The sequence below is a fragment of the Megascapheus bottae genome, chromosome 28 (assembly GCF_031878675.1).
Source record: "Megascapheus bottae isolate mThoBot1 chromosome 28, mThoBot2.hap1, whole genome shotgun sequence".
Classification (NCBI taxonomy): Eukaryota; Metazoa; Chordata; class Mammalia; order Rodentia; family Geomyidae; genus Megascapheus; species Megascapheus bottae.
The window spans coordinates 8,645,007-8,659,094 of record NC_143536.1 but is presented as its reverse complement, the minus strand read 5'-3'; the positions used below and the strand labels follow the sequence as shown (position 1 = coordinate 8,659,094).

The window sequence follows — 14,088 nt, the reverse complement described above, 5'->3', positions numbered from 1 at the left end:
GAAGTCATAAAGGTTCCATTTACATTGCTTCTTTATAACAGGGTCTTAGATCTTGCTGCACATGTATTTAATTTAATTCTCTTTGTGTTTTCCCAGAATAATCACTTAGCTCTTAGCCCTCCAAGTAATAGTCTCTAAATTTCATTGTGCCAATGTCTCAGAAACAATGAAACCAAGCCAGTTCAGTGGCTTAAGCCTGCAAACTTATCTATATAGGAGAGAGATCTGAGGATGGTAGTTTGAAAACAGCACAGGCAAAAAGCAGTTAAAGATATGGAACAATGGCTATGTGCAGTGAGACTCACTTATTATCCCTGCTATTGGAGAAGTACAGTGGCTGGAGCAGTGGCATGTGCCTGTCATGTCCAGCAACCCAAGAAAGACAGACTTGGCTGGCCTGGACATTGAGAAACTAGTGGAAAAAAGGGGGTAGAGGCATGGCTTAGCTTGTGGCCTTGAGTTCTATCCAAAGGATGGGAAGGAGGGAGGAAAATGTTGAGCTCTTTAAGTAGAAATACTTTTCTGCCCAAGAAGGAACCCAGTCCTGACTCTAGAGAGTCAAGGCTTTGGGATGTGAAGTTTGAAGAGGGAAAGTGGAAAGTGTTTTAAAGTCAAGTCAGCAGAATGACACAGTTCCATATTACAGAGAAATAGTGATTGGAGGTTACTGGTGCAGATGCTTTTTGGTCTTGTTGATTACAAAAATAATGGGCCATGGGCTAGGTGAAGTAGAGAGAGGATGGGTGTCCAGGGAATTCCGCCTCTAGTTGTAGCTTCCTGCTATGTTTTGGTACATTAAGAAATCCCAAATCGGAATTTAAGTGCTCGGGTGTTCTCTGCTATCAGCAGGCCTGGCCTGATGCTGGTTAGGGTGTGTTGTAACCCCTAGAGAAAAGTGGATACCTACCCCCACTTTATTCCCTGTCCACTTGTCAGCAGATTCTGTTATTGCAAAGTGGCTTGTAAATGAAGTCTTAATAATCTAGGTTTGTAATCTAGGCTTTACCACCTAAATGGCCTAGATTGTCGTAAGAGTCCTGGTTGATCTCCTTGATTCCAGTCTCTTCTTTTCCTTTTGCCTACACTATTTCTATGTGACTAATTTTCAAAAAATACTGTGTTGCTTAATATTTCGTGCCAATCCCTGGGGGAAAAAAGGAGCGTTTTCAGCTGAAGTTAAAACTCAAGAAGAGGGGGCCAGGAGTTTGGCCTAGTGGTTAAAATGCTTGCCTAGCATGCATGAAGACCCGGGTTCAATTCCTCGGTACCACATACATAGAAAAAAGCCGGAAGTGGTGCTGCGGCTCAAGTGGTAGAGCTCTAGCTTTGAGAAAATCCAAGGACAGTGCTCAGGCCCTGAGCTCAAGCCCAGGACTGGCAAAAAAAAAAAAAAAAAACTCAAGAAGAGCAGTCACTGGTGGGTCATGTCTGTAAATCCTAGCTACTCGGGAGACTTAAGATCAGCCAGCACAGGAAAGTCCATGAGACTCTTATCTCCAGTTATAAATACAACAGACTCTCAGGTATTTATTTACAGAAGCTACTTTGAGTTTGCTTCTGGGAGTCTGCTTTTCCTTCTTAGCAGAGAATTGGGTTTATGACTTTAGAACCTTTCAGATTTCTTCTTCCATCCTCTTTTTCCTATTCCAGAACAAACTCTCTTATTGGCACGCTTAGATGCTATTTAATAGTTTATGGCATACAGGAAATATTTTGCCCAAACACTCAGGCCTGTTCTATTGCTAAGTCAGTTTTCTGAGTGAGGACTGGTTTTGTCTCCACTTCTCACTGTAGTGCAGTCATTTTTTTTTCAGACTTTATATTAGCTGGTTTGTTTAAATATATATATATATATTTTTTTTGCCAGTCCTGGGCTTGAGCTCAGGGCCTGAGCACTGTCCTTGGACTTTCTCAAGGTTAGAGCTCTACCACTTGAGCCTCAGCACCACTTGCAGCTTTTTTCTATGTATGGGGTACCGAGGAATCGAACTCAGGTCTTCGTGCATGCTAGGCAAGCACTTTAACCACTAGGCCAAACTCCCGGCCCTGTTTAAATACTTTTATTTCTTTTTTCTGAGATCAGACTTGAGCTAGGTATCTGACACTTGCTTTCATTCATTGGCTGGGCGTTGTACCACCTCTGAGGAACTTCCAACCCTTATTACATATTTTTTAATTTAACAAAACTTTTTTTGGAGGGATGTAACAAATTAAAAGTTTGTGGCTGGGCACTAGTGGCTCATCCCTAGAATCGTAGCTACTCAGGAGGAGTAGCTGAGGATCATGGTTCAAAGCCAATCAGGGCAGGAATGTTTATGAGACTCATCTCCACTTAACGACCAGAAAACTGTAAGTGGCTCAAAGTGGTAGAGCAAAAGAGCTCAAAGACGGTGTTGAGACCCTGAGTTCAAGTCCCATGACCAACAACAAAAAAATCTTTTTAAGTTTGTGAAAATTACTCTTGAATCACACTAGCCTTTAAGCTTGAGTCTGAAAATTGCTTGGAACCACACTACCCTTTAAGCTTGAGTCTAAGATTCCATCTGCTACTAAATAGAATAATTATCCCATAAATTTTAGGTTGTATTATGTAGTGAAGAACATGTCATGGAAGAAGGATAAGGGGTGTTTTTCACTCTTCAGAGCTTTTTTGGTTTTTTTCCAGTTCACCTGCAGTTGAGCTTTGAGTATTTCTAGAAATGTGTTATGGTAGCTTCTACCATAAATGTGAAGCTGCCTTGTCAAGAGTGAGAGAAGAGTTTGTCTCTTTCCTATGTGAAAGGCAATGCCCAGTACCGGAGAGTAACACTTATTTGTGAGCAGCAGTTAGTGCTCAGTCAGGCTCTCAGCAGATCTGATTAAATGGCTTAAAAAAAATCCAAATATACATAAAAGTGTCAGGAATCCAGGTACTTTTTTTTCCCCCCTTAGTCCTTAGGCTTGAATTCACAACCTGGGCCCTGTCCTTGAACACTTTTGCTAAAAGCTAGCTCTCTGCCACTAGAACCACAGCGCCACTTCCAGCCTTTTCTCTTTATATGGTGCTGAGGCATCGAACCCGGAGCTTCATGCATGGTAAGCAAGCACTCTACCACTAGACCACACTCCCAGCATGCCCCCTCTCCCAGTTCATTTTTGGAAATGGTATTGCCCCAGCTGATCTCGTGCCACAACCTCTAGAGTGCTGCCATTACAGGCCTGCAACAACAAACTGGGTTTGATGTTAGTACTCCAGAATTTATGAAAACAATTGCCTTTAAATTGGGCAAGTATATTGTATGGCATACAAATTTTCAACTTGCCTTTTTCTGTAACAGCTTTCCATGCCATCCCCTTACATTTCTTCATAGTAGTGAATTATACAAAACTCAGTGACTAGTAAAATGAGTAAGACAGGTTGGTCCATCTCACTGTTTTCATTTTTAAAACTGAGGATAATAGTGTAAACATACCACAGTACTTGTCATACTCCTCAATAAAAAGTATTACTACTTAAAAGAGCAGGTATCAGCCAATATAGATAGTAACTGAAGACACAAAAGTGGGCAGGACCTTCAGAGACAAGGTATTGAGTACGGAGGTGAAGGACACCCATGACAGAGCCCTGATGGACAGGAGACCTGACAAGATGAGCAGCCAGAGAAAGGTGAAGAGAAGTAGAGTTAGCTCAAGGCTAATTGTACCATTTGGGCTACAGCTTGACTTGTGCTGCTTGTTGGTTAATTGAAGATAAGAGTCTTAAAGACTTTCCTGCCCCGGCTGGATTCCAGCTGAGATCCCTAGATCTCAACGTGCTGAGGAACTAGGATTACATGCTGGAGCCACTGGTACTTGGCTCTACAGTTCTTGGAAGGTGATATTGAATCTTTATCATGGAGTCACAGCACCTAGCAGTTCTCAGTAAAGATCATGGAACAGTCCCCCGAATCATGCTAGTTGGAGTACCAGACATTAGATACTGTAAGATGCTGGGGAGATCTGTTTCTTGTGTTTTTTTTAGTGTAAATTTGAGGTGACAAGTATGTGCAGGCAGGGATCCTAGGGCATTGGCTAAGCTTTGCTGAAATTCAGTCTTCCATGGAAATTCCCCTTATTCTGGGATTCAGGAGTTACTTCTTTTCAACTTCGTTTATCATGGTAACAGTCATGGAAGCACTGGGACTTAAATACTTTGGCTCCTTTCCACTTGTTCACAAAATGAGATGGATGGTTAGGAGAGTTGAGTTCCCAGAAAGTATCTGAAGGTCACCCATGGGATCGGTTTTTGTAGGCCACTGGGATTGTATGGATGCTTCCCAGACTTCGTCTAGAATCATCTCTAAACCTACTCCCAGCACTGAGTTGAGGGAATCCTTACTCTTCTTGTGAGATTCATATGGCAAAAATGTGTTAAACCACAGATTTTTATTGCAGTGTTTTTTAATGCCTTTAAGATTTTTTGTTTTTGCAAGTCCTGGGGCTTGAACTCTGGGCCTGGGTACTGTTCCCGAGCTTCCTTTGCTCACAGACTTGCCTGCCTGGGCTGGCTTTGAACTGTGATCCTCAGATCTCAGCCTCTCCTGAATAGCTAGTATTGAAAGTATGAGCCACCAGTGCCAGACTCCCTTTAAGCTTTATAATTTTTATTATAATATATATGTTCATTTAAAAATTATTAAATTAGGGCCAGGAGCATGGTCTAATGGTTAGAGTGCTTGCCTAGCATGCATGAAACCCTGGGTTGAATTCCTCAGTACCACATACACAGAAAAAGCCAAAAGTAGTGCTGTGACTCAAGTAGTAGAGTACTAACCTTTTGGACAGTGCCCAGGCCCTGAGTCAAAGACTCAGGACTGACCATACATATACACAGGTGTGTGTGTGTGTGTGTGTGTGTGTATAAAATCATAAGTGGCATAAAGTACATTTATTTGTACTTGTTATACTTATCATTGCTATACATTTCCAGATCCTTTTCATCATCCCAAACAGAAGCTGAACACATCAAACAATAACTCTTTACCCCCCTTCTTCCTGTTCTTCCTATTCCTATGAATTTGTCTATTCTCAGTCCTTTGTTTAAGTGAAATATATAATATCTGTCATTTTGCATCTGGTTTATTTCACTTAGCATAGTTTTCAAAATTCACTCATTTGTGTAGGAATTTTTTTCCTTTTTAAGTCTGAATAATAGTCACTTGTATTTATACCACCTGTGTTTATCCATTCATCCGTAAGTGGGCATGTGGCTGCTTTTTACCATGAGCTCTCGTGAATACTACTTTTGTGAAAATTAGTGTACAGTGTATGTTTGAGTCTTTATTCTCAGTTCTCTAGGAGCATATACCCAGACACTATTACATTTTATGATCAGCATGTTAACACAAATGTTTACAGCAATCTCTATCTCCTAGTCTCTTCCCCCCCACTTGTCTTCTCCTCCCCCTCTTTCCTTTAACTAGGGTTGAACCTAAAGGCTTTGTACTTGCTAGCCAGGCATTCTACCACTGAACCATGCCTCCAGCCCTTTTTAAACTTGCTTTTGAGATAGGATCTCACTTCTTCTCCAAGTACATGTCTGGACTTCGATTCTAATTTTCACTTGCCATTGTAACTGCGATGTCCTACAGACTTTTCTGCCTAGGCTAGCCCACAACTATAGCCTTTCTGATTTCAGCCTTCCGCATAGCTAGAATAACAGTTGTACATGTGGCTATTGGTTGCGAAAGGGATAGCTTGAACTTTCCTGCCTAAGTAAGCCTAGAACCTGTGATCTTCCCAACCTCAGTCTCCCAAGTAGCTCCCAGCACCTAACAGTTTCTCACAAGTTTTATGTGGTGATTGTTTTGTTGTATAGATTTTTTGGTGGTTCTTTTTTTGTTTTTTGTTTTTTTGTGTGCTAAAACTGGGGCTTCAGTCCTCTAATGCTTGCTCAGCATTTCATTCCCAACTGAGTCTGTAGTACTGAAACCACACCTTTACATCTGCTTTTTTTGCTAGTTATTTGGAGGTAAGAGTCTTCACAGACTTAGCTGCCTAGGCTAGTTTTAAACTTCAATCCTCAAATCTCAGCTTCCTTAGTAGCTGGGATTATAGGCATGAGCCACCAGTGACTGGCTAAATTTTCATAAGTGTGTGTGTGTGTGTGTGTGTGTGTGTGTGTGTTGCTAGTACTGGGGCTTGAACTCAGGCCTCAGCTCCTATTCCATCTTTTTGTGTGTGTGTGTGTGTGTGTGTGTGTGTGTGTGTGTGTGTGTGTGTGTGTTGCTAGTACTGGGGCTTGAACTCAGGCCACAACTCCTATTCCATCTTTTTGGTGGTTAATTGGAGATAAGAGTATCTCACTTTTCTGATCCTGATCTGATCCTCAGATCTCAGCCTCTTGAATAGCTAGGATTATAGGTGGGATCCACTGGTACCTGGCAAATTTTTATAAGTTTTTAGGAAAATGTATTTGATCAAATTCTGAAGCAGTCTTGGATAGTGATTCAAAAGCTGCATTATAGGTTGTGTACGTGGCTTAATTGGTAAAGTGCTTTGTTGGCAAGCTCAAGGCCCCAGGTTCAGTCCCTGCATGAGCATGTGCTTGCTTATTCACATGGCTGTGTGCCTCTCCCTCTCCCCCCGCACTATACTATTATTTTTTCTGTAAAAAAAAAAAACAAACCCACTATATTCCTGCTTATATTACCTACTTTGTCTAAAGAACCAATTGCTTAATTTCCCCCATGCCTTATAAATGGGTCTGTTTCCATCAATATTTGGCTTCTAGTGACTGAACAGGAGTCAGTTATGTTGTTGGATGTATTCTCAAATCATGATAAAAATGCACATGCTTTTGAAACTGTGATCTAAGGACTGAGAATCTTTCATAGGAAAAGGTACTGTATTGCCACAGAAACCTTTTATGTGGGACCTCTTTCTGTTTCACCACTCTGTAAATTCATTCTTTTTGCAGGCTATAAAATATATCTGAAAATGAAAGTGATTCTATTTCACCTTTATTGATGTGGAGAGTAATAAATACTTTTCTTTTCTGTGAATTTACCCAATTAGCAGTATCTTTTGATAGAAATTTTTTTCATTATATTAGTCTTGGTAAAACATAGCTGTTCACATACAGTGCTTTTTTAAAAAGTTATTTTCATAAAATATTTGGTGCTAATGGAAGCATTAGAAAAGTTTAAGAAAAAATGTTATACTAATGAAGGGGTGTTCAAAAAAGCCCACCCCCTCTTCCTAGTGTTGTTGAGGGCTGACGTTCCCCACACACTTCTGCGTGAAGTAGGAGATGGGGCCTTCTGGCCCAGGAGGCTCCAGGCTCACAAGAACCACCCTTGTGAAGGCAACACGCCCTAGCCACTGGGGGTAACTCTGCTCCCTAGACGGCTCAGCCCACATTATAAAGCTGGGTGGCTCTCAGTGTTCATGACTCTGGGAGCCATCAGATACTCAGTTTAGCTGCTGAAATGTTACCGCAGCTCTAGATGATGATATATAGGAGTGAAAGTGACCATGTCTGTTGGAATAGCAGTAGGCCATACTTTGCCTACTCATGGTCTGTAGCAACCCATAGCATTTCCCATAGCACGCTATCTCTGTTAATAGCACCACATCCTGCCACCCTCTGTGAGGTATTCTTACCAGACTATAACTTCTTAAGTCGTCTGCCTTATTTACTTTTTTTTACTTTCAGTGTATGTGATTAATGCTTTTTGTTTTATTTGATAAGCTACCTCTTAAGCCTAGAATACAGCCATGCAATGCTTAAGAGCAGATAGGTGTTGTGAGAAATGTGTTGGGGGGGTGGGGCGCGCTGGAATGTAGCTCAGTGGCCAAGCGCTTGCCTAGCAAATGCAACATTAAAAAAAAAAAGACAAAAGAAATGTGTTGTGCATTTGTGTCATTGTGCAGGCTGATCAAAAATCAGAGGCTTTATTTAAAATCTGCAGGGTTTATTAGCCCCCATCATATGTGCTATCCATCTTTGATAGAAATGTCACCACACAGCATATCATGTTTCATACTTGGTTTTTCCTTGAAAATATGGAAGAGAATTATTGTGTCCCTTAAATAATTTTTAAGATTAAAATGCAAATTTTTATCCCAATGTGTTCTCATGAAGGAAACAGTCTAGCATGGCTGCCTTTTGGTGTTTTGTGGTTCCGTGTATGTGGTAGGCATGTAGGGAGGTACTTTTGCAGTCTGTGTAGCCCATGGCTTATGGGCAAAGGTGTAAGGCAACAGTTCTCAAAGTATGGCCTGTTCTCAAAAAGTGGCCCTTACAGTCAAACTTCTCAGAGTTTCTCAACGTGGCCTTTTTCTCCTGGGCAAAGGCAGTGGTGAGAGAAGCAAGTACTGCCGAGCCACCTGAGGGAAGACAGTGGCACAGACGACTTGTGATCGTGCCATTCGTCCTGAAGCAGCATGTGGGCTCGTTCGTTGGCTTCTGCTGTTTTAAGGCCGCTTTTGCTTAAAGTGTTCTTGACAAAGCAGATGAGTTTGTCTCTATTTTTTTTCTTTTTTAAAATCATCAAGGTCACTGGGGCCGGGAGTTTGGCCTAGTGGTTAAAGTGCTTGCCTAGCATGCACGAACACCCGGGTTCGATTCCTTGGTACCACATACATAGACAAAAGCCGGAAATGGTGCTGAGGCTCAAGTGGTAGAGTGCTAGTCTTGAGAAAGTCCAAGGACAGGGCTCAGGCCCTGAGCTTAAGCCCAGGACTGACAAAAAAAAAAAAAAAAATCATCAAGGTCACTTTATTTAAGGCAGAGCTAGGAAAGTCTATACCCTTTCATCCGATTCTTCCTACCATTCAGTCCTGTCCCAAGTAAAGCACTGGAGCCTACTGGAAAGGCTGAGGAGGGGCCCACAGGAAGATGGCAGGGTTTATAGCTATCTTCTCTGGTCCTTAGAGAGCTGAGAGAAGGCAACCAGTAAGTCTGTACTATTTAACACATTTTTTTTGCGGGTGGGTCAGTTGTGGGGCTTGATCTCGGTGCCTGAGCACTGTCCTTGGCCTTTCTCAAGTTCTAGTGCTCTACCGCTTTGAGCCACAGCACCACTTCTAATTTTGTGGTAAATTGGAGCTAAGAGACATATGGACTTTAATGCCTGGGTTGGCTTTGAACCATGAGCCTCAGATCTCAGCCTCCTGGGTAACTAGGATTATAGGCATGAGCCACTTGGTGCCTGCCTGAGTGCTCAGCTTTTAATGTAGTGTTTTTAAAGGTTGCTAAAAGTCTCCTCTGTTGCAATTGTCCATCTGGACTAGATAAGTTGTTTTTCTGCATGAGTTCGCCACTCAGTATATGGCACTACATAGAATATAGAAGCAGATATGATTCTAGCTATTCATGCCATTAAAAAGCTTGCTAAGTCCGGAACCAGTAGCTCATGCCTGTAATCTGAGCTATTCAGGAGGCCAAGACCTGAGATTGTGATTCAGAGCCAGCCCAGACAGAAAAGTCCCCATGAGATTTATCTCCAGTTAACTACTCAAAAACCAGAAGTGGAGCTGTGGCTTAAAGTGGTAGAGTGCTAGTTTTGGAAAAAAGAGCCCAGGAACAGTGCTTAGACCCTGGCCCTGATTTCAAGACCCATGACCAACCCCTGCCCCCCCCCCCAAAAAAAAGAAGCTTGCCAAAACATCAGAGAATTCGTTTTTAACTTTTCTGATAAAATACATATTACAAACTCCCTCTCTTAATGTACAAACACAGAGGGCTTCAATTTTAAGAGCATAAATATTCTCACAACCAGAAAGTTTGGGAAGTGCTAGTCCAGTGCAGTGTCTGTACAGGATTGGACTAGTAGTGGTTTGGCTTGTTGAGTGAACAAGAATGCTTTCATTGTATAGTTTGGAGACAAGACACCTTGAACACATTACAGAACAGTGCTTTCTGTGTCTCAGTTTGGCTTGGTTTTTAGCAGGATATGTATTATAGCACTTGCTGACATTTCTGCTAGAAATAGGTATTTGACTGTATAAAGTGTGGTTTTAGAGGCTGGGAGTTTGGCCTAGTGGTTAAAGTGCTTGCCTAGCATGCATGAAGACCCGGGTTCGATTCCTCGGTACCACATATATAGAAAAAAGCCGGAAGTGGTGCTGAGGCTCAAGTGGTAGAGCTCTAGCCTTGAGAAAGTCCAAGGACAGTGCTCAGGCCCTGAGCTCAAGCCCAGGACTGGCAAATAAATAAATAAATAAATAAATAAATAAATAAATAAATAAATAAATAGTGGTTTTAAATTTTGAGGATGTAGAATATAGCTTTCGATATGGAAGAAATTTTTTGTAATTTTTTGACTTTTTCTATTTTAGGTAAAGATTTGAGGAAGATATAAAGAATTGATAGTTTTTGTAATAACCATATAAAATTATGGACTCAACACCTGAGCTATATGCATATAGCACTTGGCAAAGTCGAAGTCTGGTTAACATACATTTGGCTGGCCTGATTTTTGGCATGTCTTAAATGTATATTTTGTTTCTTTCTGTACTTGGAGAAAATAGTTCCTGCCAGGCACAGTGTCTCATGCCTGTAATCCTAGAACCCTAACTACTCAGGAGGCTGAGATCTGAGGATCGTAGTTCAAAGCCAGCCCGGGCACTAAAGAACCTGAGACTCTTATCTCCAGTTAATCACTAGGAAATGGGGCTGTGGCTCAGGGGTGGGCATAGTAGGTAGCCTTGAGCTGAAGAGCTCTGGGAGAGTGCCCAGGCCCCAGGGGTGGGTAGGGTGGTAGCCTTGGGCTGAAGAGCTCAGGGACAGGTCCAGAGTCCAGGCCCCATGACCCACCCACCCCCCAAAAAATAGTTCCCATCTTTAATGTCCATCCAGAGTCTGTGGGAAAAGATAGCTCAATAGGAGGGGGGCATGATAAACGGCATACTTGTGTTGATTTGGTAGAACCTGAAATATAAGATAAAGAGACTATTAAATAATTTTGTCGGCCATGCCAGACACTGGTGATATGTAAAGTCCTAGCTACTCAGGAGTTTAAGACCTGAGGTTCTTGATGGTTCTTGATTTGAAACCAGCCTGAGCAGGAAAGTTCATGACATTCTTACCTCCAAAAACTGGAAATGGCACTGTGGCTTAACGTGGTAGAGCACCAGTCTTGAGCAAAAAGATTGCAGGGACAACTCCAAAGCCCCAAATTCAATCCCCAGGACCAGCAAAAAAGAAAAAGGAAAAAAAAAAGAATGGAAAGTGTGAAGGATACAAGATTTCCAAGACTGAAGCCATAGCAGAGATCCAAAGAAATCCAGAAAGGAGAAGTGGAGGAGTTGAGGATAGGAAATTATAAGATTGGCTGAGGGACATGTGTGGAAAATAAGAGAAATGCGTGGCAAAAATGTACATTGTCTATTCAGTAGACATTTTGTGGAAAATAGCTATGTAACTTAAGGGCAAGGACTGGAAGGAAAACTGGGGGAAGGGAAGGAAAGAACAACATTGTCCCCCCAAAAAATGTACTTATTACCTGACTTACGAAATGGTAACCCCTCTGTAAACCACTTTTGTAATATACAAAAAATTATATTTTAAAAAAGGGCAGGGCCTAATGGTATCTTAGGCTTGCCTAGCATGCACAAAGCCCTGGGTTCCATTCCTTGCTACCACATACACAGAAAAAGATGGAAGTAGTGCTGTGGCTCAAGTGGCAGAGCACTAGTCTTAAGAAAGACCAAGGACAGTGCTCAGGCCCTGAGCTCAAGCCCCAGGAGTGGGAGGGGGGAAAAAAAAGCCAGATAGCTTCATAAGTAGCTAGGAGTACAGATGTGAGGATCATGGTTCGAAGTCAGCCTAGGTAGGAAAGTTTATGTGACTCTAATCTCCAGCTTACCACAAGAAGCTGAAAGTAAAGCTGTGGCTCAAGTGGTAAAGCACTAGCCTTGAGCAAAATAGGCTCAAGGATAGCACCAGCCCTGAGTTCAAGCCCAAGGACTGGTATCAAAAAACAAAAAAAAGCTGATGGGGGGGATTAAAGAATTCATCCCACCCAAAACAAAAAGCATGGGCAGAATATTTGGAGAGGAAGAGCGATGACTCACTTTAGACCTGCTGGACCACGTGGAGGCCCTCAGTGACAGAAAACTCGAAGTGGAGTTCAGGAGGGAGCTCTCAGGTTTACCTTAATTGTGACTAAAGCCAGCAAAAATCACCGTTGGTGATTGCAGCATAAATGGAGACATGTTTGATCACAAAGACTTTTTTGTTTTTTTTTTTTGTTGTTGTTGTTGTTTTTTTGTCAGTCCTGGGCTTGAGCTCAGGGCCTGAGCACTGTCCTTGGACTTTCTCAAGGCTCAAGCTCTACCACTTGAGCCTCAGCACCACTTCCAGCTTTTTGATATGTATGTGGTACCGAGGAATCAAACCCGGGTCTTCATGCATGCTAGCAAGCACTCTACCACTAGGCCAAACTCCTGGCCCCACGTAAACATTTTGCCAGTGGAATTGATTTGGTAAAAATGTGAATACTTTTGGGTTGATTTTTTTTGGGGGGGGGGGAATAAATGCTGTAAAAGTAACTATTAACCTTTTCATTTAACCTTATGCTATGCCAGCAAACCTCATTTTAGTTATGTAACTTCTCCAAGAAGTAGATTCTGAGTTCCACAAGGATGTGCTACATGTGCTTAACTCATTTCCTCTTGTTTCTCTAGGGCCTATTCCCTGGTGGATTCCAGTCAAGTGTCTACATTCCTGATATCCATCCTCCTTATCGTCTATGGTAGTTTCAGGTAAGGGTTCTCTAAAAGGATTGAGTTCTGTTGCAGCTGAAGAAAGCATTGCTCTGAAAATATTGGCACCAGAGCTGAGAATGTGGCTTTAGTGGTGGAATGCTTGCTTAGCATGCATGAAGCCCTAGATTCCATTCCTCAGTACCCCACAAACAGAAAAAGCCAGACGTAATGCTGTGGCTCAAGAGGTAGAGTGCTAGACTTGAGCACAGAGAGGCTCAGGGACAGAGCCCAGGTCCTGAGTTCAAGCTCCGGGAGAGAGGGAGGGAGGGAGGGAGATTTTGTATTTTGTAAAGAGAAATAGGACTTTGGTACAGAATTGTTCTAGTATTGTTCTTGAGTTGACTGTTGGTAATCTTATTTTAGTTTTGCTTATTAGCACAAACATGCAAAAGTTAATTGCTTAAAATTCTGATCTGAAAATAATGACTCCCTTAGGAACACTCATCAATTGGGAAGGGAAGTTAGGGAGAGAGTTCCTGACAACCATTCTAACTCTAACTCTCCAAGGGAACAACAACAACCACCAAAAAAAAAAAAAAAAATGGAGGCGGTGCTGGTGCCTCACACCTGTAACCTGTAATCCTCACTATTGGAGGCTGAGATTTGAGCATCAAGGTTCAAAGGTTAGAGCTCTACCCTTGAGGAAAGCCCAAGGACAGTGCTCAGGCCTGACTCAAGACCCACAACTGGCAACAAATAATAATATAATTTCAACTTTCAATATTCTTAAATTTTAAAAGTCTAGGGGCTAAGGGCATGGCTCACGTGAGTGCCACACAGTGAGCAAAGGCAACAGACACCAAGTACAAGTCTTGGTCTCAGATAAACAAAAAGAAAGTTGTTCTGGTGAATGAGAACTGTGCTTGGTGTTAAGAACATAGACTTGCAGACCCCTGTAAAGAGAATATAACATGGTTTCATAGCTTTTCATTGGTGGGAGTTCAGTGTTTGTTGGATAACTGTGTCACCTTTCAATGGAAGCTGATGGCATTGCATGAAAACGTTTCATAGCTTTTCATTGGTGGGAGTTCAGTGTTTGTTGGATAACTGTGTCACCTTTCAATGGAAGCTGATGGCATTGCATGAAAACGTTTCAGCAAAAACCATTTGACCGAAATTGTAGGTATACAGCCGATGACCAGCTTGCCGTAGAAGTATGGCCTGAGGTTATAGCAAATAAGACAGTGAATAGGCTGTTAATTCTTCCACTGGTTTTTCCTGACTGCTGATCTCTAGGTAAATATGGCAGAGTTCAGACATGCATGCTGCTGCCAACTGAATACAACCCATTGTATTAACCGTACTTATGGCACATTCCAAGTTTTGTTTGTTTTATTGGCACTGGGGTTTGAACTA

The 14,088-nt window shown here is 42.0% G+C and overlaps 1 protein-coding gene across 3 annotated transcripts in view; it reads left to right on the top strand.

Annotated features, from left to right (window-relative positions):
* Sppl3 (signal peptide peptidase like 3) overlaps positions 1–14,088 on the top strand; it is a 78,811-nt gene that overhangs the window by 44,071 nt on the left and 20,652 nt on the right. For 2 of the 3 annotated variants that reach the window (XM_090320281.1, XM_090320280.1), the window contains one exon: positions 12,652–12,729. In XM_090320281.1, the coding sequence (XP_090176407.1) occupies positions 12,652–12,729 (78 nt within the window). Of the gene's footprint in view, positions 1–12,305; positions 12,451–12,651; positions 12,730–14,088 lie in introns of those variants that run through there. The other variant, XM_090320279.1, reaches the window with a different exon arrangement.